The 27991-nt window shown below is 37.0% G+C and overlaps 1 protein-coding gene across 1 annotated transcript; it reads right to left on the reverse strand.

The window, feature by feature from the left end:
* Positions 1-2048: 2048 nt before the first annotated feature.
* ERGIC3 (ERGIC and golgi 3) lies at positions 2049-27676 on the reverse strand. Its single transcript, XM_063297301.1, has 13 exons — positions 27564-27676; positions 24341-24411; positions 21780-21867; positions 21138-21257; positions 20794-20887; positions 19340-19505; positions 18352-18409; positions 8970-9001; positions 6538-6634; positions 4572-4636; positions 3915-4051; positions 3521-3576; positions 2049-3088 (listed from the first exon to the last, which is right to left on the reverse strand). Exons 1-13 carry the CDS (start codon positions 27649-27651, stop codon positions 3009-3011), a joined length of 1152 nt encoding a protein of 383 aa, XP_063153371.1. The 5' UTR covers positions 27652-27676; the 3' UTR covers positions 2049-3008.
* Positions 27677-27991: the final 315 nt, after the last annotated feature.

A 27991-nucleotide genomic window follows, 5' to 3' on the forward strand; every position in this document is an offset into this window, starting at 1 on the left:
ACAAGCAAAACTGGAATAAATTCTATAACATGAGAAGAGGAGGCATTTCTATTTGTTTAATACACCAAATATTAAAAACAACAATCATAACATGGTCCTGCTTTTCTGAATTTATGTATTTCAGAGCAACAGAGTTTATAAACATAATGTGTTACTAGCTTCAGGTTTTGCTTGTTTCTCTGCGTATGAAACCACAGACAGAACAAGTTAGATTTACTAGCTGTGTTATTGGCAGCAGAAGAAATTGGAGCACCAAAAGTAGCTATTTAAAACAACATATTTCTGATTATTTTCATAGCAGGTGTTTGAATGTAAAATATACCTTTGAATTTGAAGAATAAACTTTCTGATTGTTCATTTTTTGCTTCTCCTTCCCTCCATCACAATTTATGAATCAAGTTCTCAATAAATTATCCAGATCTTTTTTAAGGAGATAATAATTGATATTACTTAAAAATGATTGCTGGAGGTATATACATATTAGAACAGCCATTATTTAACAATATGGGGTTGCACTGCCCCATTCAGAACTGGTGCGTAACTTGCGGGTCCTCCTGGACTTACGACTCCTCCTCAAAGAGCAGGTGACAGTCGTGGCCAGGAGGGCCTTTGCACAACTTCAGGTTGTGCGCCAGTTACGCCCTTTCCTGGATCGAGATGCCCTCCAGACAGTCACTCATGCCCTGGTCATCTCCCATATAGACTACTGCAATGCGCTCTACATGGGGCTATCCTTGAAGAGTATCCAGAAGCTTCAGCTGGTCCAAAATGCGGCCGCACGAACAGTGATGAGTGCTCCAAGATCAGCACACGTAACACCTTTACTGCTTGAGCTGCATTGAATTCCAGTTTGCTTCTGGGTCCAATTCAAGGTGTTGGTTATCACCTTTAAAGCCCTACATGGCATGGGGCCAGGTTACCTGAGGGACCATCTCATCCCGATAACATCGACCGGTTCCACCCAATCATGCAGAGAGGGCATGTTGTGGACCCCGTCTGTAAGAGAATTTCATCTGGCGGGGTCGAGGAGGCAGGCCTTCTCTGCAGTGGCGCCTGCCCTGTGGAACTTTCTGTCCCCCGAGGTGAGGCAGGCCCCTTCACTCCCATTCTTCCAGAAGGGTTTGAAGACCTGGTTCTGCCGCCTCGCTTGGGATGGGAAGGACAATAGCCATTCCTGGGGGTGGCTGGTGATGTAGAGTTCTCCCTACCGAATGGAAATTTCCCACTTGGATTCCATATTTATATTTATTTATTATTTTAGTATTGTAGTATTGACTTGGTGATTTTATGATGTTGAGGTTTTAAGGTGAATTTTATTGTAAACTGCCCAGAGTCCCCCTTTTGGGGGGAGATGGGCGGTGATAGAAATGTGAATAATAAATAAATAAATAAATAAATAAATATCTAATACACTAATTGGCAAGTCTACATTAAGCTTCATCAATTCTAGACCCAATATCAAAACACAGAAGATGAATATTAGTAATAATAGGAAAAGATTCACATTGTTTCTTTGATTCTTTTTAATTTAAAACTTTATTTAAACAATAGTAAGCCAAATAGCCAATGAGTTGGTTCATAACACAGCTTTCTGTGATAGTAGTTCAATTTTTGTCGGCATGAACATTCCCATGATTAGACTTCATGCATGATAAACTTTTTTCTCTGGGAAGTAAAACTGAAATGCAGGATAAATTTACTGTACTAGGCAAAAAAAAAAATACTAGTATCTAAATGCTTTTAAGCTTCTTCAATTAGTGGAAGAGTAAGTAAGTAAAGGGTCAGATTGGCACCCAACCCTACTTCATTGGCCCCTGGAACCTTCCCCAACTGCTCTGATGAGCGTTTAAGCAGGCAACCCCTCCCCCCACAAATCGACCTAATTCCCAAACCCTGGATTTGAACAATTTGCATTATTCTTCAACCCATAATGACTCACCACTTCACAAAACATCACATGTGGTTCCTAGCCACTGAAAGATTATCAATCCCAAGTGACACTCAGTGTTGCACTTTAGCCACTGCTGCTCTCAAAACTCAAAAAGACATCATATAAATGATTTAATCATTAAAACATCAAAAATTCAGTTACATGGATATTGACATTTAAGTTAGTGTCATCAGGAGTAAAGTGCCATAATGGTACAGTTGATATATACTACCTAGATGTAGTGGAAGCCAGTAACAAACTATTTGAAATCAGTTCCATACCTTTTGGCCTAGAGTAGGCATAAGTTCAACAGGTCGTGATTATCACAACCACAAGTGATGTAATTGCCTTACCTGATCAATCATCACAATGATTAATGAACAGGATGTTTCCATTAGACCAGACAGTGAGGTGAAGAGTGAGATACTGCTAACAAATATGAGGCGTTGGGAAAGGAGGTCTGAGACAGGAACCAGTAAATTTACACTGTATTTCAAGAGATTCTAATTGACTTTAGAAAATGAATAGCCAAAGATGAAGATCATGGTCACCTACTGCAGACAGTGGTTAGAATTAAACTGTTAGGTGCCAATGAAGAGGGAAAAAACTGGGCTATGGAAAACTGGTATAAGCAATATTTTTGGCTAAAACAACCCTTAACGCTTGATAAGCAAGCTTTTAAAAAATTATCAGGTCACTTTAGTAAAACTTCTTCCTGAGAATTTATTCCAATCACACATTTTACAATATCACTAAATACAAATTAAATTAGAAATAACTAGTTGTAGACATGTAGAAGGTCTTGTGATCTATATTCTGGATGACACTGCTCTTCCTTTTGGAATCTAGAAACTGAAATATATGCCAACTGATCAATATGAATATTAAAACAGAAATGTTTTAACAACCACAAACATTGATGTTTAAATTTAATCCCCGTTTTACTTGTCCCAAGACTGGAATGTCAGTCTCTCCCCAAAGTTCCAGTTATCTTTGCTTGGCACATTCAGATTGGACATTGATGTCAGAGTTGTTTTTAATTTCTTCAAGTCTTTTAGGAAGGATTGTAGCTACTATTCTATGTAGTTTTTCCAAGCTCGATTTTCTTCTGAATGGCTCGAGCTGAATGATAGATCAAAGAGTCAATGAGTCCTGCAACTGGAAGGAGGAAAAGGAGGGTCAGTCTATTCAGTCCAAATAAAAATAAAAGAAAAAAAAACTGCAATATTGCTCCAATAAAAAGAACCCCACTGGCATTCTTTCAAAATTCTACTCCCATGGTATAACACATTGTTAACCATGTCAATTTAATCTTGTCGAGTCCATCAGGAGTTATACTATTTTAATATCTGTAGAGGCCACAAACATTACTCATCAATACTAGCAACTGTCAAATTTTCCCTATTTCTCATTTTATTTCCACTGCCAATGTCAATTCTGCCATCTTGTAAATGACAGCAGCATTGTGAAAGCTTTCCATTTGAAAATGCCCTGGAAGTATTATGTATTGATCAAAACATTTACAAATTAATTTCAAATTCAAAATGAATAGAAAACCATTCAAATTTTTGAACACACAAATCCAGTTACCTGTAAACACTCCTCCAATAATGGCACAGACACCTGTGAGAAAGTGTGTAAAGGACCTAGATTTGGAAAAAAAATCCTCATATTAATATATATTTACATGATGAATGCAAATATTTTAACATGAAATCAGAGTGAGAATTAATGGTTTTATTAAAGCAATTTCATTAAGCCTTATGATTACTCCTATACTCAGATAGAAGTCAGATCGATAGCCTCATCCTGGAACTGTTGATTTCAAAGAACAGTCTCCAGAAACCACATTTATGATCTATCTGTATGCATCACATATTTCATGTGAAACATGGCTTTTACAGACAAGTTAAATGTAATTTCATCTGGGGGGAAACTACCTGTTTTTTAATTCATGCTCAGGCTCATGTTGAGAATCTCTCACCTGTGCTTCTCTGTTAATTTCACCATCATGGGAGAAAGCTCATACAGTACAAACACACCAGGTAGGCCTTGATCTCCAATTAGTCCATTAGCTATTTTCTCATGCCGTGTTACTGAAAATTGATTTGTCCTCACCACCTATAAAAACATTGAAATAGTTGGTTAGAGTAGGCATAATCCAAACTGAATTAAATTAAATTAAATTAAAGAATTAAAATGCAGCTAATTGTGTATGGCTTTGTGTATTCTTCAGCTAGAAGCATTGTGAAATACATGTCAGATACAGAATATCTATGATCCATATTTTGGGAGACCCTGGGCCCTGACTGTTTCCTGGCTTAATAAATAACAACGTATGTAGAATTGCTTGCAATTTCCTATCTTCGATTTATAAATGCTCTATCTTTCCATTCCCAATTAAACATAGTAGGTTTAATTCCACCAGAAAGGATTCTGCTGGCAATTTGAATTCCCCTTCATCCTGTAGCTTCTCCCACCTGAGTTTCTCACAGCAGATTTGGGGGGCATGTAGAAGGAAGAGAAAACAACAACAATAAAATCTGAGTAAAAGGCTGTTCATCTAATGTTGTATGTAACCAAATGCAGTAATACAGATAGCAATCTTCTACATAAAGAAAAGATAATAAGCAGCTCTTACCTCACCATCAACTTTCATGTACACTGTAGGGACTACTTTTACAAAATACTGGAACATCATGGAAGCTAAAAGCAAAATAAAACCTTAATGGGTAAGCATGAAACAGAAAATATGTTTTGTTTTGAACCCAGAACAAATATGTTTCCAAAGGTTCTTCTGGATTGTTTTCTATTAATTGTAGTTCAGCAGAAAGAAAGAAATATTACTTTGGTTGTTCCAAGTTTGGGCTGAAACAAAATTGGAAGGAATCGCAGGGTGATTTTACAGGGCAGAACCAAGTTGGTGTGAATCGCCCCATTTTTCATCTCGTCTGTATGGTCAGCCACCCCATCATCCAAACACCTTCCCTTCCCTCCTTCCCCTCAATCACTACAGCTGCCATCCATGTCCGGACACCCAGAAGCAAAGGAAATCCCTCACTGCCGCTGTCAGGGATGTCCACATACATTATCGGCAAAGAAAACCAAGCGTGACTTTTCCCCATTTTTCCTCCTCAAACCATTTCTAACTGGAAAATGCATTTTGGGCCACCATATCTGGAACATACAAGGACCCAAACAACTGAAACATTTATGTTTGGGCTGGGGCACCAGCTCCTTCATGCACAGAATAGTTCATGCCCAAGTATAACTAAGCATAAGTAACCAAAATTGACTAAGAGTAGAACTCAGTCAGTAATTTGGTGGGCACTAATAGACTTGGACAGGAAAGCCACTAGGATTTTATCTTCCCATTCTCTCCACACTGCTTGTGAAACTCCTCTCAATATCAAAAAGGATTGCCACACAACTTGTTGGATTGCTGTCTGAGAAAAAAATCCAACATTTCCTCCAGAATTATTATTATAAACTTAATAATGAACGTTGGGCCCAGAAAAAATAAAGCCACAGCATGCAAATATGTTTTAATTTCTTACGTGCTAATATCTAATAAACAGAAAGAAAAAGCCTCCCTCAAGGCAAGCTCCACTCCTGATGATTATCTGGGAATATCTATGTAGCTGCCTTCTTCTCAATTTATAATCCTGGGATTATTTATGGTCTCCTATCCAAGAATTGATGAAGTATGATCTTGCTTAGCTTTTCTCAGATATGCCAAGATTGGTAGGTGCTGCCACCTACTGTGGGCATCTAAAATGGAGGGATGTGCAAAACAATGAGGTTAATTGCTGGAACATTCTGTGTTCAGCAGAACATTGTTTTTCCCACAAAATGCATAGATCTCAAAGTGTTTTTCAGAATAGGAAGTGGTTTGTGGTTGCACACAACTAGTAAAAGTTAAAAGCTGGATTTGTAGAGAAAACTTCAAGAAATGTTAAAACTTCAAGAATCTTAAAACAATGACTTGGGATTCAGCAAGAATTTGAAATAGATTAGCACCAGCCATTATAGTGGAGAGGGTTTATGAATTTCAGTGAGTTCCCAACCATAAAATTATTTTTATTATTATAGCTTGGATCTGTAATTAATATGACTAAGAGGACATATGAAAAGAGGAAAGTGAGAGGTTGAGGCCAGGAGTCCTTCCTTAAAATAATCACATTGATTAACAATTCCTCCCTTTGTGAGTCCTTTTTGTTGCTCTCTCCCACCCTACCCCCTCACACAAGTTGAAGAGATTGGAAGAAATTAAAAAGTGACACCGAAAAGAATGCCATGCAGTTCGAGGATATCTATTAATGCCTAAATCTATCCAAACTGCTAATAAAAACATGGAGAAAGAGAGGATGCAATTCTGTTAGGCATATATTCCTTATTCTGAAGTCAAAAGGGGAGGGAAAGTTGCATTTTTATGGTTCTACTGAAAAAGAAGTCAGTTACCAAACTCCATATTATAATTAAAATGATTAGTTTAGCCAAGACATATCTATTTTAATTAAGCACCCATCAACTGTTAACAGATTTTGTGCTGGTTGTCACCTTTATTTACCAGTATAGATTGAAACCAATCTTCTTCAAACCAATACCTTGTTGAGCTGTGACAACTGTCCCATCAAGTGGGTTCACAAGGCCTGGATAATCCTTCCCAAACGAAAGATGCCTGATAAGATGTGTCATGTTTATCTGAAACAAAAAAAGTGCCAACATTTCAAGCAGTTGCAGAAACAGCAAGGACAGGAGACTTCCAGTGCGGGATTGGCAACTTGAGACATGTCTCCACGAGCTCCACAGTTGACCTGGCCATACAGACTTTTTTGGGCTCAGGCAGGATTTCCTAGAGCACAGAAGTGTTTTCCGGATTAAGGAAAACCCCAGGAATTACTCCATTTGTCCTCCAGACGGCTGGAAGCAGCCAGCAGCCAGCAAAACAGCATTTCGCGATCGACTGGTAAGCTAGCAGCTGGTAAGCAAGGATTGCCATCATTTCCTAAGCCACGTTGAAGCCTTAAACGGACTCAAAAGCTGCCTACCCCACTTCTAAAACACCATTTTTTTCTTTTTAATTCATTATTAAGGAGAGGCTCTTTGCAACAAAGAAATGCAGAATCTCTTGGTAGTTTTCATTACTTTTGGAAGTTATTAATTTGTTAATTTGGCTTTTTTTTCCTAAATGTATATTTTTTCTTTTTTTTCTTTTTAAATTGTATTGTTGGATTTAGACACTTTCGCCTGTTTACTGTTACTTTTTTCAAAGTCTGAAGAAATACAAAAAAATTACCCACTTTGTTGAATTTGAGGAGCTGAGTTTTGATCTACCTGCTTTCCCATGAGAAATGGCTTTGTTTACTTTTATTTTTCCACCCCCGCTGATTAACACTTTCTTTTGTCTAATATCCTGAGGCACTAGAGGGCGCCATAATGTTCCATGGAGGGATATGGAAGATTTTAAAGATACTTTTAAGGAGCTGTACCTCAAGGTTACTTATGCTTTGGACCATCTCTTAGAAAGTTATTTGGAAAATAAGGTCTCAGTCTCAAAGAAAAAAATGAAGAGTAACATCCCAAAGCAAAAAGCAAATGGAAGAAGATTCACCTCTGGAATGTTAATTTTGAAGAAGGAAAAGCTTTGGGTGTAAAAGCAACAGAAATGGCTGCATTCTTGGAATATCAAGATCAAAGACAAGATTTAAGCCTCAAGGGATGGAAGGTCTTTGAAGATGAGTTGGACTTTACAAGGCAAGTCGAGGACTGCAAGGAGAAAGCTTTGTGTGTAACAGTGAGATATATAAATCCCTTAGTTTACTTTGAAGTGAATTAACTGTTTGTGTTTATTAGGATGGTCTTTTAAAGGTTTAGACAGATGTTTTTGCTTTTTGGATAGTGAATTTACCTTGGGTAAAAGGATATTAATAAGGTTATTGTTTAAATATGTAATGGTGGAGATATAATGTTTAACTATATAAATGTTTTGGTTAGGAGTAAAATTGTAATGAGGAAGGATAATATTTGTTTACCTGTCTATTAAGGGGGGAATTTATATTTTTAATGTTACATAAATGTTATATATATATATATATATATATATATCTCCATCCATCCATCCATCCATCCATCCCAAGGGAAAATGGTGTTTTAGAGGAAATGTTATATTGAAAATAGAAACGTTTTATAGAAATAATGTTCATTCCAGTTTGAACTAGAGACTGATACTGACTTATTTATATCTTTGTTGTAGAAAGTTGGAAGTTACTATGTATGTGTTACGTAGTATATAGTAGTCTTTTTTTGTATGTTCACGCTTTTTAGTTCCTTTTTTGTCTTGTAGTATACTTTATTTCATTTCTTGTAGTTTTATGTATTTGTTGAAAAACTTAATAAAGCTTTATTAAAAAAATAGCAAGGCTAGAACAGGCTGGGGGCTGCGTTCTGTGTTCTCAGTGCAGGTACCATGCCTTTCATGGATGAAATGACCCTAGTGCCAACGCACAGGCACGCATATCAGAGCTTTCCCTCTTTGTGGATGAGAACAACAAGAGTTTAGCACCTGTGTCAGCTTATGCCAGGTCAGAACAGCTAACCTTGTTTCCTTTCTGTCTAACTACATTACCCGAGGGCAGAAGCTATGCAGCCCTCCCCCTGCAATTATACATCTGTACTCCTCCTGGGGACAGCAGCCATAAGGAGATAGGTTGTTTGTGCTCGGTGATATACATGCTGCTATCAGAGAGGACAACAATTCTAGCAAAAGGGGAGAGGGATCTTTTTTTAAAGCATGGTGATTCACTAGGTGCTTGTAACAAATGCTTGTAGCAATTTATAATGAGTGCACTGTATAATGAACTCTACAACAATTTTTTTAAATACAATAGTTTTATTATTTTACAGCTACACTTTTATTATTCTCCATAGATGCTACACTAGTATATGACAAATTATCTACATTTGCACTAATGGTAGGTCCCCTATCCTTTCCAATGTGAATAGAAAGCTCAGATACAAATTCTCTTAGGGAACTTACATTGTCAAGTCCAAAGCTCTGAAGATCATGAACTGCAAAAGGATAGACAACACATAAAGTTACTGGAGCAAGCCTTTTTTGTATGAGACAATTGTGCATCTTTCTTTTAAAAAAACTAAAAATTGAAATTTTTCCAAATCAGCATTTCCAGGTAAAGATCATGCTACACTCTTAAACTGAAATAGCTTAAACTTTGCACCTGAGTAGTAAATGTACACACTTATACATCTTTTAAAATCTTTTATTATGACCACTAAACTGTCTTCTCCTCAGCAATTTTGCAATCTTTTTTTACTGATGTCTAAACTCATTCAGAATAAATTAAAAAGAAAAAAAAAATTCCATGAAAAATCCCAACTTGGTTTTAATTATTCTGTTAATAAGCTATTTCAGAAAGCACACACTTCATTTAAGCAGTGTTCTACCAAACACATAGAATTTCCTCTTTAACATCAAGGGTCTTAGAGAAATATAAAGGAAGATTTAAATATAAACTGTTAAAACATTCCACTTTTCAACTAAACTTATGAAACATTAAAATAAACCCTTAAGGATTTGATCAAGGCAATACAGAAGAATGTGTCAGATTCAACTAATCACGAACATGAAATGCAAGGGTAACATCTACCTGAAGCTACACATGGAGAATCTTAAACAAAGCTATTGGATGTTCTATTCTCAAGATTATTGTTTCCCATATTATGCAGTAGCAAGCATGAATACTGTGTATATATGCAGAGGCCATGACAGAACCCTGCCATTTACAGCAGGTATTTCTATCCATGCTTAGTTGAAAAATAGATATTTAGTACACAGGTACATGCAAGGCGCAAAGTACTTTAAATATGTATTTTTAAAATGTGCGTGAAACTGGCTTCAGTAATCTATAAAATAGGAGTGAACATGAAACAGGAAACATTCTATTTTATGACTGGACAAAACAACCCTTCAGAATGTTCCATTGGAACACTTCAAGTTGGCTATGTTTCATATAGACTTTTTAAATTGATTGCGTTATCAAGTTGTGTTGTAAACAAGTATCTTGGATGTTGACATCTGCTGTACAGAATTTCAGTACACTCCTTCCATCTTTGTTTGATCTTCATCAGCATACCAGTTCAAGGTTGGAACCTCATTCTGAGTTTACAGATCTTTTGGAAGACTTTCCTTGTTCTTGTGTTTGTTTGCATCTTTGATGTCTTTACAGATGTCATAGTAGTACTGCTTCTTGTGTCTCCTAACAGCTCTCTCAAGTGCTTTTCTGATATCTTTGTCTTTCTTGGCTTTGGATTCTCTTCTCCCCAATTTCCACTGTTTGTTCTGACATCCAGTTTGCTTTTTTCTGTTGCTTGATCTTTGGCAGTCTCTTTTTACATTAATGCTTAACAGCTTCCTTGATTTTATTCCAGAGTTCCTCTGGTTCCCTGTTAATGAGGTTCAGGACTTCAGAGTGATTTCTGATGTTCTCCTTGAAAATGGTGGGTATATGCTCAAGATCATATTGTGGAAACTAGCTGGCTTTATTCTTCTGGCTTAGCTTGACTTAGAACTTGCACATGAGCAGTTCATGATCTGTTGCACAGACTCTGGCCACATCTTTGCTGTTATAACTGAGCTCTTCCAGCTTCTTGTATCAATATAGCAATGAAGGAATCACTGGAGAGGCAGAAACTGGTAAGTGGTTCTCCTGTTTCACTTCTGTTTCTGAGCATATATAGGCTAGCTACTATTTCCAATTTTGGTATTCCTATGTCTAACTGCAAGTGACACATCTTGCTTGCATGTTTGGTCAGTTTCAGATTGAACTTGACTATGAAACTTGTCAACCTCTTCTTCTGCATCAGCAGTAGCAGCATAAACTTGAATAACTGTTATATTAAAGGGCTGTCCACAAAATCTAATTGATATTATTTAGTCACTGACTGCATTGTACCCAAGGATGATCTTTGCTATATCCTTCCTGACTTGAAAGCAATGCCATTATTTCTTTGTCTGTATTCTGAACACTAAATAGTATGATCTTCTGACTGAAAGTGTCCATTTTCAATCCATTCAGTTCGCTAATCTCTGAGAGGTCAGTGTGTAATCAATTCATTTCATCTTTCAGTATGTTGAGCTTTCCCATGGTCATGCTTCTTACCTTCCATGTTCCCACTGTAATTTTACCTTTGCTGCTTCTTTTCCTGCATAGCAACATCAGCAACTAGCTATCCCAAAGGCTTTAATTTAACTGCATCATAAACACCATTTGTACGCCAAAAGGATCTCAGCTCTTCCTCAGCAGCAAGCTGACTGCCATCTAACTTGAGGGACTCATCGTCCAGCACTTTACTGTCAATCATTTTAAAGCTCGAAATGTTCTGAGGGTTCAAGGCACAGGAAATTCAAGTAATGCAAACAGTGGGCCCCGCTTGTGCTAGAATCGCTGTTTGACAGCTCATGGCAAAGTGCAAAAACTTTCTCTTTCCCACAGCAAAAAGAAAGAAGAAAACACTCTAATGTAGCTTCCTGTAGTCAGCCATGTGCTATCTTGCTGATGCTAGTGGTCTGGAAGTATGCAGTAATCATTACCAGATCCTTGCTGGTTGAGAGATGGACATGCAAGAAAATTCTCTCCCTTTTATAAAAACAGCAAAAGAAAAACATAAAAAACAATGCATATACCACTACCAGAGTACAAATTATCATCATCATCATCATCATCATCATCATCATCATCAGACTATAAAAATCATCAGACAACTTGCATTTAAATAAATAACATTATTACACCGCAACATCAAAAGGAAAACAAAACAAAAAGTAAGAAAAGCACTACAGTATTTTACCAAACAAGCTAGCAGAACCTGCATCTAAACTTGCACTCTGAAGCTGAACATCAGCAAGATACTGAAACATGCACAAACACAAAGCTAAACAAATCAGCCCAATTTGCAATTTTAAATGCACTGTAAAAACTCAAAACCTACAAAGCATAACAGCCAGAACCCAACAAACCAATCATACCAACATAAAAATTAAAAGACTTGTTTCATCCTAATGCTCAACATCAATAGGACACAAACCATGCAAAGAGTACACAAATATACTAAAGTTCAACAAATCAAACAACTGCATTTATAACTTACACACCTTTAACAGATTTGTAACACTTATGAGCAAAGGACAGTAGTGCATGCTAATGTCACATCTTCGTATTTACCTGCATTATTTTAGAAGGTAAACAGATGTAATCAACATACAGTACATGAACTCTACATTCCCCATGGCAAAGAATCTTTTAAAAAGAACAATTCCAGTTGAGGTTTGGGAGGCACAGTTTGGGAGGCACACTTTAACTCCCTTAATGCACAAGGCAAACCAAACCTAAACAATTAGAATGCTGATATGCTTCCCCAACAGCCACCAGTAACAATCGCAGAAATTGGTATTGTAGTTAACCAACTTAAACTAAGAAATGCACCATGTAATTATTATTTTGCAGGTGGAAATTGTCAGTAACAACTGAAAATGGTGGACTCTAGTCCTAGCCTCCCTGTTCTCATTATTGATCGGACCACAGTGGCTCCAAAAGAATGGGAAACATCAATAATAATCCCTATTTGCAAAAGTGGGGAGACTTACAGCTATCACCCAATCAGTTTGTTAGGGATCATCAACACACTGTACATCAAACTTCTAAATACAAAATTGTTGGTCTGGCTAGAAACAGGGCAAATCCTTCAGAGCCAGCCATTCCTCCTAAATCCTGTGTTCATTCTATCACATCTGGTAGGATCCTCTCTATAGATTTTAGGTCCTCCTTTAATTTGATATTGAGAGTTAGGATATGAGACAAACTTGCCAATTCTATGAGAAATAGGCATCTATTACATATAAGCCTTATGAAAATTCCATGTTGAACATCTGATTTACCTGACAAAATCATCTAACAAAAGCAATTACTTTGATATGAGGAGTCAGACAGTGCTACACATTGGCACAATTACTATTTGATTTTATATAAACTCCTTGGTTGACCATCAGAACAGTCCTGACTTTTTTCTCCCAAAGCTAGTTCACAGACACATAGCCATGTTTCTGTATGCTGATGATGTAGTTCTCCTGTCCCAGACCTCAGCTAGATCAAAACATGTTTTGAGATCCTTTGCTGTTTATTGCAAGGATGAAGAATTAATAATAAATTATGAGAAAAATTGTTCTGGTATTTGCTAAACACCCCAGAACTCACAAATGGCAGTTAAATGGCCACAAAATTGAGCAAACCAAAACTTTTAAATAAATTGATTTTTCACCCTCTGGAAGGAGGAGTGCTCATTTAGACTACGTAGCTCACAGTGCCCAAAAATAAATGGCAACTGGATCTTGGCAGTGCATGCTATCTATTGTTATCCCAAAATGACAATTCTTTGAAACTACTCAATGGATGCATAAGCATACCTGATGTCAAAAAATGTTTCTTGTCCTTACAGTGATGCAAGAAGTTCAGCATGTGTCTTCAAGTGCCAAACTAAAGTATTCTATTGTGCTATCCTCAAAGCTGCAGAATCTCCCCTTGGTGATAGTGATCTGTCTGTTGATTCCTCTGGTCTAACACCACTAACTATTGAGTATTTGGATCTATGAGAAGGCATGTCATCTCTTGATGCATTGGCCTTGGCCTAAGGACACCCACCATGATGCCAGCTGGTAATATCACTGCTGCCCCAGAAAAGTGGGCATCTTAGTCCAATCAAACTTCCATGCAGTTAACAACCTCCCCATCCTTGACAAACAATATTGCCATGGTCCCCCATCTGACTATACTTGTAGCTATTGCTCTATCTTTCCCAGTCATGGAATGGATGTGGCCATATATGCCTACACTGGGGCAGAGGAGCAGGGTGAGGAGCCATAAGGGTAAGACTCAACTTAAAGGAGCAGACTCTATTTAATATGAATGTGTATGTTACAATCATAGTAGTGCATGCACAATACTCTGTAATTAAAAGAATTCATTTTCTCTAAATAAGCAAGGTATTTACTTATCAGACGGGTTTCAGAGGGGGATGAATTAAAAAGCAGGGGGGAATACACACCTTACCTCACTTTAAGTAAAACCAAACATCCTTGCCTGAAATAAGCAACCAGATACTCATCACTGAGCCAAGCTCCAACAGCTGCACTAGCAGCAACAGACTCACTTGCAACGGGCTGATTGGCCAGTCCCTGAATAATTTGGTATACCACAGTCCTCTTTCCAGAATCCACATCTGTGCATCTTGTTAAGTAACTGCCTCTATGTCCCAGCACACCACCTCTTTGATCACTGTCACCCAATCTAAGCCAATCACAGCAGGTTCCTTGCTGCTATACTATCTGGGCACTATCTAGGCTGGGAAAAAGGAGCAAATAATCCAATGGGAAGCCATGAAATAAAATGAAGCACTTGAACTAATGCTGCTCAAAGTGGCCATGTTTTGCTCTGAGTATGGAGCAAAGCAGCATGCCTTGTACTGGGCTCAAAGCAAAACTCTTGGAGGATAGATGTTTAGCTCTGAGCATGGAGTACCTGCAATGGATGTTTCCAGCACAAAAGAATTTTGCACACCCCCACTGTAAAGCTTTCCAAGTTGGGTTGCCTCTCTTTATTTATAAGCTAAAATTAAATTTACATCTTTATTGCACTTCTATAAGGTACAGTCATATTTTCATGAAAAAGAGACAAAGATGTTTCCCAATGAATGTGCCAGCAATCTAGTTATTGTTTATGACCTTTATAACAATATCTATTATTTTCTTTCCTGAAATACCAGATTGGTTCGGTTTTGTTCTTTATGCTTAGTAAAGCTAAACCGACTCAAAAAGATCCAAATGCATGTTAAATTGATATTTATATTTGGAAGATACTATTTTAGAATTTATATGTTTTAAAATTTATGTTTAAGAATATATTCTTAATATATGTATCCATGAAGATGCCATTCTGAATACTGGTCTTCTAAAAATCCCTGAATTTACAGTCTTCCCTTCATAACCATGATTTCACTGAAGTCTGATGCATTCTTAAATAGTGTGCCCATTTGTATTCTCCATATGCCTAGGCACTATAGGATGCGTACCTGATAGATCTGGAGGCAAAAGAATGGGAAATGCTAGTCTAGCTATGGGGTTGACATTCATGGTAATCAAGGATAAGAGTCCAACTAATACCAAGCTAGTATCTGAATTCCTTGGAAAATAATTCAGTGTAAGGAGTTGATAGTTGATAATAACAACATTGATGATCCTACAAAGTTTACTTTAAATTATTACTTACTATTAATCCTATTTTCATCTTCAAAACCATGTTTGCTAACTTTGCAATGGTGTTATCCCTGGTCCTTATATATGTTCTACTGAAAGAATGAAGGGGCCCTCATTACTTACATTAATTGTATAAAGCTTCTATAAGGAAATTTGTGTAATTCAATGGATTAGAAAAGATGAGTAGAAGTTCACCCCCTTCTAAATGTTCAGCAAACTTGTTTTTGAAGATGAGAACAGAATTGTAATCAAAATGACCTCAATATTTTGATGGAACATTGTAGCCATATAATGCCCCTTCTGATATCCTAATAACAACACCAGTTTGGTCAAATCCTTAAGTATTTACCAAGCTTTTACAGGAGAAATTAGTCACCTTCATTACAGACAGTACAGAATTAGCAAATAAAAGAAATCAACAAAGACTTAATTTCAACAATGTGCATGCATATTTCCAAACTTTTAAACATTACCTAATTCAGTTAGGACTGCATGTAACAGATAATAGATAATATATTTACAAAGGTAAGTGTCCCTTTCAGTGTATTTTGACTTAATTATTTTTAGAGAGTAATTTCTTAGAAGAAAAAGAAAGAACCGAATACTTTTGACAGAGATCTTGTACCTTTTGCAGATCTTTAATACTCTTTCTGAGGTCAGGTGATCAGAATTAATCATATCAAACATCAGAGAAACAAATGGAGTACTGCCAAAGAGACTTTCCACACAGGAATGAAAAACTATTGGACAGTATCCAATAGAGAACTGGACCCAACTTTCAAGAAATCATTATACACAGTTTTTACTAGCTCTCAAATAAATTCACAAGCTTTGTGCAGAAGCCAAAACACTTCTTCCTTGTGAAGTGCATTAGCTTATTTATTCAATTTTAGCTCACAATCCAACCAATAGGGGACGTCTGGTGAGGACATGGTGAGCTAGACATCCCTGAAGGACCGGGGACAGCATTATGGCTTTAATCGCCAACCAGAGGATGGATCCTGGCCAGTGAAATCTCTCCAGAGAAAGGAGATATTGTGGGATTGTCCACATTTACTCCAGACAGCTGCTCCCCATGAAAAGACTGCAAGAACTGAGCTTTTTGCGGTTGGCTGGTAAGTAGAGCAGCTGGGAATCAAAGGATTCTGTCTACTCCCACAACCATAATGTAGCCTAGATAGACATAAAGCTCAGCCAAGGCTCATTTCTTAATCACTTTTTAAATTACTTATTTACTGCATTTTAAATATTAAGAACCTTTGGAATGGCAACTTTGATGGCATTCACTGGATGAGTTTCCTTCTTAACAAAAGAAATTTTAAGTTTGACTTTAAGGACTCAGCAATTTTTGAGAATAAATGGCAAAAGGGTGATTAGTGTGTTGTTTTTGGAAAGTAATAACCGGACTAAGGGTCTAGATTGACTTGAAATGGGATTTTCAGATTAATTGAATGAATTCTTCCCATGGGAAAATGACTTGTGTTTTCAATTCTGAAAAAAAAAACATGATAGGACTTTGACAATTGGATACTACAGGGAGCTAGAAGGAAGTAAAAATTACAATTAAAGGAGAAGAACACCTATTTGATTTGTTAACACAAAATGGAGCAAAATAATTTAACATCAAATGTACTGAAAGATATATGTGAACAATGAACAATGAAATTAATTAATTTCAAGAATGTCTGCCGTCATAGGTAGACTCTGTGTGAATGATGTTAAGGAAAAGGATCAAGTTCTACCAGATAAAACCAAAATAGATTTGAACGTGGATTTAAAACTTACAGGATACAAGAATGATCTGGAAAAAGATGAAATACTGGATATAGAAATGAAACCGGCTGATGTTTTAATAATTAAAAGGGACATACAAAAAAAAAACCAGGAGGGTGACTTGGATAATTTTCTTATATTGGATTTAGAAAAGAGATCTGTTAAAGTTTTGAAAGACTTGGTGAGAAGGGACAAAAAAGAAAAAAGAAAAAGAAAAAAAAATCAAGTTCTATGACATTATTTGAAGGGATTGAAGATCAAGATTGTTAAAAGTAAAGGGAAGGAATACAAAATTGGTTTATTTGATCAAAGTTAAAATAGATGATGTTATTTCTGGTAACCCTTAATGGACTTTTGCTGACCAGGACTGAACGACGCGGTTTTAAGGATTTGTCTATAGGTAAGAGATATGATATGGGATGAAGAGATTGTTGTATTTTAAGAGAAAGTGATAATTTGTTAAAGTTGTTTATACTTGTTGAGATGAAGGGAGAAGCTACTTCTTTGTATTTCTTTTTTCTTTTTTGTTATATTTTTATATTTTCTTTTTTCTTTTACATTATCTTTTTTCTTTTTTGCACTTTTTACTCTTTCTTTCTTTCTATTCCTTTATTTTTTGTAGTTTGTATCAGTTTTTATCTGTACAACTATAATACTTAATAAAATTATTTGGAAAAAAAACAATCCAACCAATAGGATCTACAGATTCATGTAGACCATCTCAATTGTCACGAAAGAAAAGGAAATAGCATGTCATACTCATAGTATAGGGCCGCAGTCTGCAATAAAATTGCTGAGCATCTGAAGATCTCTAAATCACAAACCTAATGTTTGTTGCTTTAAATTACTGTATGAATTTTTCAGTCTTAAAATATCCAAAATGTATTTGTTCTAAAATATACTGGATATCATGTCAAGTATGTTGACATTTTATTTTTACTTGTTTAAAATATATTTTTATTAAATCAGTCCTGCAAAAGGAAACATATCATCTGAATGCCTTTAAAATTCTAGTCATAGCATTTCCTGTACAGAAGGGAATAATGATAAGAAATTATTTATTTAAAAAAAAAAAGCAGAGTCCCTTGGATAGTACAGTTTTCTTCTACCCATGAAAACAGTACTTTTGAAATATTTCCCTTTTGCTAGTTCTTCCACACTCCAGCAACAGCACGTCAGTTACACTGCTTGAGTTCATGACAACTACTGCACAGTAGTTGGTGGAGCTGGCAGTATATAAACACCATCCATCCATCCATCCTAAAATGTAGCGGGGGGGGGAGAGAAAGTTTATAAGATATTCAAAGAATATGAGTTACTTTACCATGAACATGAGACTGTTGAAAGCTTTTTCCTGGCGCAAAGTGGAAATTGCCAGCTACCTGGAAGAGAAATTCAGATTTCATTCAATCACCCAGCTCTCTACGCCAAACAGCAGCAGCTTTGAAAAGTGTGTCTTTTTAAATTAAAAAAAAAACCTCTTACCAGGGCATTTAAAAGAAGCACACATACCTTTCCCTGAAATGAAATCTAAACAGATGCTTCTAATGTTTTAAACATAGCCACATATAAATCCTAGTTTTTGCTCTTGTAAACAACAGCTAAATTCAATTTGTAAAAGACTGTTCAGAGCCTCTCGATATTTCAACTAATATATAGCCCTCACTGTAAATGCAAACTGTTTACTGCACTGCACATTGGAGAGAGATGACAATACCAAGACTGCAGAGGCAGAGCCTCAAACACATCCCTTACTATGTTTGAACTCAGCATACCATTCTCACTGAAGGAGATTAGGACACATACTCAGAAACAATCCATTCCACTGAACAATAAACAATTACTTCACAGCAAAAGCCTGAATGGCTAAAGACATGTGATGTTATGTCAAAGTCACACCTGATTAAAGAGTAAAGAAATAACTGATGCAAATAAGCAAGATGACCTAATACTTTTAAATGTTTTTCTGTATTAACTCCCCACTCCCCTATATAATTAGGAAACTAACACTTTTCCATGTGGTGTCATGAGTAGAGCTGAGTTACTCTCTGCCACTGTCACCCTAAAAAAGATTTTAGCCAGTTTTCTATTCACTGGGAATTCCTTGTCCCCCACTAAAAACATGGCAGATTTCAATCTAGCACTCTGAAGCTATACAATAATTTATTATTGAAAGCATTTCTAAACATTTCATCCGGACTCTCAAAAAATATTTTTACTACTCACAATGCTGAATTTCTATCTAGCACAGTCAGTCTTTTATCCTGTGTGACATACCAATGCAGTAAGATGATAAAAATTGCCATGCTTACTTTGTTGACCTCTAAAAATCCATATACTTTGCACCCCTCATTTTTTTGCTCCTGCATTTTCTGGCTAAATCCTTCTCTCTTGCATTGCTCTATAGTATCTGGATTCTTGAAGGCCCAACCTCGCCGCCTATATGCTTCCCTCACATCATCACAACTATTGCAGCATCTGCCAAAAAACAACATGTATAATTTGTTCATTAGAAAAAGAAAAAAGAAGTTACTTATAAAACACAGCAACACTACAAAGCCTGAGAATTATGTTTTTCAGGGTTGTTGTTGTTTTTTCAGAAAATTAATACTCCCGTATGAACTGAAAGTAATATTAGGTAGACTGCTAGATGCCTGCCACATCATTTCCAAAGCATATGAAAACTGGGAGAGGATAAAAAAAGCTAAAACAGCCATCACAGCAATATTTGGGTAATGGATGGAGACAAAAAGTATGACATCAAAATATAGCTGTTTTCTAAACCAAGTAGGAGATCATAGAAGCAAGTATCTGCTGAAATAACCTATGGTCCATAGTCTTTTGATTCAAGGGACTGAGCATCCAATTAAGTTTAAAGCCACATGACAAAGGGCTTGGATTGTTTAGAATTTCTTGGTTATCCTCTGTAGAAAGCATTTCAAAGGTGTTATGTGCTTTGCTGACTGCCTGTGGAGCAATATATAAATTTAAATAATAAATGATATATCCATCACTGATATAAATTTAAATAATAAATAAATAAATATAACTTAGAATTCTATGACAAACATTCCTATGGAGAAGATAATTTCTTTTTCTTCTCCAGATGAGAACAGAAACATTCTACACTCCCAAGAATGTAGCAGACTATGACATCTGCTAACTCATAGGCACAGGGGATGTTGGACCATGTTTGGGAAAGAGCACAAGCATAGTTAAGTTACTGTTGCAATTAACAACTTGTACATACTACAAATTTCTGCAAGTAATCATCCTAAGAAAATAATAGAGTAAAAGACTTCCACATAGCAGCCTTTTGTTTTAGACAAAACTATTATTGCATAGTATGCAATCCTATCTGTCTTGGGACCTTATAAGAGTTTTCCCTTGAGTGAAACCAGCAATCCAATCCAATCCAATCCAATCCAATCCAATCCATTCCAATCCATTCCAATCCATTCCAATCCAATCCAATCCAATCCAATCCCAAGATAAATGGCTGAACTTCCACTAATTTCAGAGTCAATCTGTCTGCTATTACTGGAAAAACAGGTGATTGAAATCCATGTATACTCTATTAACAATGAAAAGCCCAGTAAACCCATAATGACTTTCTAGGCAAGAAAACATGGAAGAATATCAGCCAAACTACAAACAACCACAAGCCCACTCTTCCTTAATAAGTTTAGGAAATGCTATAGCTATGCAGTTCCCTTCCAACTCCATTTTCTTGCTCCCAAGTCACAGTAAGAAAAGTAAAACGTACTTGATATCCTCAGATTCTGCTCCATAACAGCTTTCACAGCGATCAGGATCTAACGAATTTGGATCAAAGACTGTCTCCTCTTCTCTTCCTAACTCTGAAATAGAAACATAATACCTGTAAAAGTAATGAACAGACTAAGCATAGATATATCAATGTACAGCATGCTCAAACATCACTAACACTGGTCCACCTCTATCAGCCGTACCAAATATCTGGCCATAATAGAAACCTAGTGCCAGCCTGTCACTTTTATACTCTTAAAATCAGATGTCATAAAACTAAACCCAGTGTTACCATCTTATCTGCAATACTGCTCCCACACTGGAACAGTATATCTATTCTACCATGTTTTTCTGCTTCTGGAGTCACATGCTTGCCATCTTTATCCAAGCGCTGTTTGAAGAGATTGTGTTCAACATCTAGCTGTTGCTCTCCAGCCACATCCATTGCATCAATGCTCAAATCTGTAAAGTAACAAACACAGGCAGTTCAAAACCGATTTCTTGAGATTGCAGACAGTTATTATGCACAATATATTCATTGGGCTATTAAAGAGCAGGTACAGAATACTGAAGTTTTCTTGCAAAATATAGTAATTAGAAGACTGACTACTCTAAAACCAGTGTAGACCCATAATCATACTAGCTAGGCATCTAAGGGAAGAATCCTGAATCAATACTAACACATAAATTGAGGGTTGTTGAAAATCAAGAAAGGACACATGCCACAGGTTACAGAACTCCCCCCATTTACTTACATCTGACTATTGTTTATGTCTGAACCCTGAGAGAAGTGCTTCCTTTTACCACTTCAAAACTACCACTTTGCAACTGGTATCCATCTTACTTTACTTTGCAGAGAGGTTCCAGACACTTGTTCCTAGCAAGATTAATTAAAATATTATAAAATGCTATGTGAAGCCAAGGAGTGCCTACTTTCCATTATTTCATTTTACTAAAAAGCAAAATTCAATAGCCTTTACTCACAAGCACATGGCATATGCGGAAAAACAATGTCTATATTTATCCGTAGCTTATCTCCTCTTGATTTATCAACATACAATTCTGGGTGAACCTAAGAACAAAGAAAACAAACAAAAAATCATCCATAGCTTAGGCCCAAGCAACTTACAGGATCACTTATTCCCACTCATTTGTACTGCCCTCTTAAATGAATGGAGCACAATGGGGTATGTTTGACATCAAGCACCAATTCAGGTTTCTCCATGACAGGGCCCATATTACTGAATAAATTGCCACCAAAGTTAAAGTAAGCCCCTTCTTTATTTCAGTTTAGAAGTGGGCTCAAAATATATTTGTTTTTTCCAGGGGTTTTAACACTACTGTTTTATGCTATATTTTACTATTGTTTTTAAAACAGCTTTTACTATACCTTGCAAACTGTTCAAGGAATAGCAGGCATACAGGTTTTCTAAATAAATGTAGTATTTATTAGAACACATTAGCCATATGGTATTTTAGATCTGTTGCTTATCCACCCATATTTTATTGCTTATACCCCTTCCTTCCTTCCTTCCTTCCTTCCTTCCTTCCTTCCTTCCTTCCTTCCTTCCTTCCTTCCTTCCTTCCTTCCTTCCCTTCTATATTCTTTTAAGTGCGTATTTGTATCAGCATTATTTCTTTTTCTTTGAAAATAATAATAATGATTTTTTAAAAGAATACAGGTAGGCCAGGGGAGGCCCGGTGCAGGCTGCACACAAGATGGGGGAGGCTGGGGGAGGGGGTGCTGTGGCACCACATAAGCCCAGGAAAGCCATGGGGTGGAGGGCACAGTGCACATCGAGTGCAGGAAGGCCAAAGGGTGGAGGACACGGTGCAGCAGGAGTGCGAGCACAGGAAGGCAGGGAGTGGATAGTGCGGCGTGGCATGAGTGCAGGAAAGCAGCTTGTGGAGGGTACATGAGTGGCCAGTGAGGTGTGGTGGAAACACAGAGGGGCTGAGAGAGGGTGACTGGGTGGGGGAGATTTACCCGAGTGACACGTGACCTTCCCTGCTTGCTTCCCCATTGACTTTGCTTGTGGGAAGCTGACAGGAAAGGTTGCAAATGGTGATCACATGATCGTGGCTCCCTGAAACTTCGTAATCACAAGCCGGGCACCTAAGTGCCTGGATTGAGATCAAGTGACCGACGGCCAGAACTCTGAGGATCTGTCATACATCCATTTTTCAGTGCTGCTGTAACTTTGAACAGTTGCTGAATGAATGGATGTAAGCCAAGGACTACCTGTACAAAAAAAGAAAAAATCAGCCTGAAAGGCACCTAACCATTTTGGGAATCCTGCATTAGATAAAACAAGGGTCTGACTTGCTGAAAATCAGGGGGCTTGGCTAATTCAGACCATGAGGATCGATATTCTAATTTTTAGGTGAACAACAAGAGTTCAGTGGTTGAGCACCTGGCTTTCTATACAAAAGTTCCATGCTTTCCTGTTTGGAACCTCCAGGAAGGACTAGGAAAATATCTGCCTTGACAACTTTTGCCTGTTAGTATCAGTAATATTGGGGTAGATGAAGAAGTGCTTATTCTATCCTTGTAGAGCTATCATATCTGGGATGCAAACTAGATGGCAGCAAAGAGGTTTCTGGATCACATTGCTGCCATCTGTTGATGGCTCAGATTCCTGTAGCCCAGATTTAGTAGGGTTAATATTTATGGCCCTCCACCATAATTTTAAGTTAGACTCTATGAGAATTTGATAAAGGTGAGATCTAAAAGAGATTTCTGACATTTTCTATCATATTAAAAAAAAGAGCAATAAATAAATAAATACATTCAATTCAAAAATTCATCAGGAGTTTTTTTAACTTGCTTCAGAGGTTTGAAAACAAGCTTGCTTTTAAGCATCCCATATCTAAATAGCTAATTAGCTGTGGATTCTAGAAATCTTAAAACGCTGAAGTTGATTTTGGACAATTACTCCCATAAAAACCAGCCAGCAGGGCTATATCCTGGACTCTGAGTTGTAGCCCAATATATCTGGAGGACGACAATGTAGAGAATTTAGCTGAAGAGCACTACCACAGTCTAGTGAGTAGAAGACACTCAATTTTTGCTGCTTCTTTCAAGACAAGTTATAAAGAAAAGGAAAATCTTCTTGAGGCACAACAATCATATTAGAATGGAAGAAAGGAAAGTGCAGTAATATTTCCTTTGATTAGATGTGTGCAAAAGAGGCAAGCAAAGAAAATGCAATGGGACAAGAATAGCAGTTAATGACTCCAAACTACATTAATTTGAATAATTTTAATAAAAATTTAAACTACAATTTACCTTTTTAGTCCACTTTCAGGGTAGCATACATAATCTACCTTTTATCTTTCCAAGCATCCTGTAAGATAAATTAGCCTGAAAGACAATAACTGGCCCATAGCTGCCCAGATTTCATATGGCAAACAGGGAACTGACTTTGAATCCATTTGGTCCTATCTAATACAGCATCTGCTTCTAAAAAACATGTGAGACAATGTAAGGTTTATATTTAGAAATGTGTATCTAAGGACAAGGAGAAAGAAACAAGCTCATTTACCTCCTTTGTGAGATAGTACTGGAGCTCGGAGAAGAACAGGAAGAACATGATGAGTCCACTAACTACAGTCACTGTATATGAAGAAAGGAAAGTTACATGTAGTCATATCTTAAAATTTATACATCTATCATGGTATTAACATCTGTGGAGCATAGAAGTTGAATAAAAGTATTTAGCTGGATTGATCTATCTGTACTGACAGGCAGTTCCTCTAGAATTTCAAACAGATCTTTCCCCATTCTAGAGAAATACCAGAAACTGAACCCGAAGTGTTTGCATACAAAAGCATTTGATTTACCACTGAACTATAAACTATAAACCATTTATGTTTATTGATTTTATTGTAATTTCTTTGTTTGACTGCTGTGAGCCCCCCAGAGTCGTTGAGTCAGGCAGCATACAAATTTAATAAATTATCATCATCATCTCCAAACAATTTGTGTGTGCATGCGCAAGTTCTATAAATATATGGGGTACCTCAGAATCCAATAGGGGCCCTCAGTATGGCTTCCCTGAAAGCTGTCCAAAATATCTAATCTCTCCATATAATGCATACCTTCTGAGGAAAGCATTTTTGGTTTACTCAGGGAATCATGCAGGGCATTTGATCTGGAGGGCTAGCCAGGCCCTTTGCGGCTCACCCAGTACCTCCAGTTAAAATGGTCCAACACTTTAAAAACGTAGGAAAATTCAAGGATTTCTCAGGAAACCAATCAACTTCTATGAAGCTCCTTGTGGAGAGAAAACCCTTTTATCTAAAACACAAAGATACCTTTCCAGTCTATAGAAATGTAGCTGGAATAAGCACTGGCTTAGAACAACATAATAATAGCTGCTTTAGCTACAACAAATTAGCAGACACTATCCCCACCCCTGACCCTCTGAAAGCTTTCTAATAAAGGTTTTTGGAAATTTTGGAATGATGAACCAACCCAAGAAATAGTCAAGCTAACTAGTTTGGACTGCAATATCATATCAACTGAGCAACTTCTGCTTTATACATGCAAAATAGTTCCTCATATGAAACTTTTTATATACAAATATTATATTCACAGCAGAAAAAAATATATGCAATAACATGTGAAAAATGTATTTTCCACTCCAACTGCAGGCTGAAAAGTAATGACCTGGTGAACCTTCTTAATGCAGGATCATTTGGTAAAACAGACATGTTTGGGTTATTCAGATGCAATATGGTACATGCTTTTTCCACATGGTGTCAATAACAATAAAAAGGAAGTAAGGAGCTCACAGAGAGGAAAATAAAATAAAACCAAACAAAAAATTCAGGAGGAAAAGTCCCTTCTTAGTTTTCATGGCTTTTAAAAAAGTAGAAAAATAAAATATGGATAATGAATATTTCCTAATATTTCTCTTTAAATGATAAATTAAATGATTAAATATTCATATACTACCATCCAGCCTGTCATGAGTACTGATGGCGAGCAGGAGGGGGCCTCTATCCAGGGGGGAAAACGCATGCATAGTACTGAGGAATTAAGCAGCCATTCAAAGAGACACAGATCAGACCCACCTTAACTTTTGGGGTTTATCTGTCTGGGTGTTCCCACGCTTCTTCAGTTTGTTAGGATTCTGTTTTATGTAGCAGTAATAAACACTAGAGACCTACTCCTCGTCTCAGCATGATTTCTGACTGTTAGGACACAGCCTTTATTCCCATAATAATTTCTAAAAGCTATATAATAGAATATATACCCTTTATATGAGCATTTATGATAAGAGATTATCATAATTTCTGCATGCAAAGGCAAAATGTACTTCTTTCTCCAGGGAACACTGACATTATTTTCATAAGAGAAGAATACAGTCTTTCTTTACTTAAAGTCTTCCTTCCTCTTGTTGACTTTTGATCTCTAAAGACTGGTGAATCTGTTCTTATCCTCAAAGACGCCCCAAAGGACAGGGCTGAACATTGCCAGCAGCATCAATTGACTTGCATCTTCAAAGGGATGCTTAAAAAGCAATGCATATACTTCATTTTTTTTTCAAATTCCAGGAAATTGTTTTCATTACTTTAAAATTTCTACAATTGTTACCTTTCTATAAGCACATATTTGGAGGAGTGATTCTGAATCCAGGGAAGCAAAAAATTCAGAAATATATACCTGTCTGACAGATAAACAAAAATCTTGGGCCAATTCAAGTGAAAAACATATTGTAGCAAAAGCACTATACAGCAAAAAAAAATAAAATACTCCCAAATGAAATAACGTATTGTTTCATATATGTTTCACAAACATTTACAAAGACTTTTGAAAGGTTCAAGCTATATTTTTAAAAAATTAAATTTTAAGCAAGCAATGAAATCACTAAAAAGCAGCCCTCCTATATCTCTGCAAGATCAATTCTGATTCTTTCTCTCATTCTTATGTTACTTTAAAATAGTATGGATTACTTCAAAACAAGCAATGATAACAAAAACCATTATTAGGCAATTTGACCTCCTTTTACCAATCCTCAGTATAAGATATATTTGTGTTTTTTTCTGAGCACTAAATGACACAGGACATCTGACAAAGGCTCAAAATCTCTCTGTTAAAAAAAAATCTAATCATGGTTCTAGACTAGAGGAAATACAGTGAATAGATGGCTGACTGAGAGTGTTATTTTTTCTTCTTCAAGAGAGTGAACAGTTCATTAGACTACTCCAAAAATGCATTTAGGTTCTTTACCAGCAAGTGGTACCAAAGCTATACCAAACAATCGCTTCACAAACTTAGCTATTCTGTGCATTCTTAAAGATTATTTTGCTAAAAAGAAGTTCTAACTGCGGAGATTGCATTTTATTTATACGACCACTTCACATACCACATTCAGTGCACATATAAAAAAATACACTGCTTTCTGAATTAATGCTGTTGCAGGCATTGAGAAAACGTTATGTCTGAAAACATAACACAGAAGAAATCACATTAAGTTCAGCCTCGACACTTCTCAATATGACAATTTCGCTACAGATCACCAAGTCACGAAAGATCGAACTTCATAAACAATCCCCGAGGCCAAAAGACAACATATGCGCCAAACACTTTTCAGTTCACACATGAAACATTAAGCCATTCTGTCTGCAGGTGCAAGACCATGCCTCAACTTAAGATCGCTTTAAATCAGCAGAGATCTCTGCAAGCGGATCCCCTCCTGTCTTCCTCACAACAGCAGCCCTCTAAGTCCTGTAATCCTCGGGCAGCCCGCGGTCTCTCACCGAACGCGCCGCCGCAGGTCTTGACCCGAAAATCTTCCAGCGTCTTGGGGAAGGCATCGAACCGCTTCAGCCTCCAAAGCGACTCCATGATGGACACTCCCCCTCCCGCGAACCAGAAGACGCAACGAACTTCCGGCCCTCGCCCCGCCCTCTGCTAGTTACCAAGAGGGGCGACAGGTACTGGCTTTCTCTCAGAACTGGAAATCGTGATTTCGATGGGTGTTTCCTCCTCGTCGGCAAAGCGGAGCGATTGGTGGGTGGGGGGCGAATGACGTCTTGGGTTGCGCAGCGTTGAATCTTTTGTCTAACCTGGGACTAAGTGTGTGCGGAAACGTTACATGATTTTGTTTCTAATGTTTAGACTTTTCGATATGGCGGAGTTCGAACTAACCATCAGGGTTGTTATAAACCACTTTCTTTCTGATGAA

Source organism: Candoia aspera, chromosome 3, assembly GCF_035149785.1.
Source record: "Candoia aspera isolate rCanAsp1 chromosome 3, rCanAsp1.hap2, whole genome shotgun sequence".
NCBI classification, from domain to species: domain Eukaryota; kingdom Metazoa; phylum Chordata; class Lepidosauria; order Squamata; family Boidae; genus Candoia; species Candoia aspera.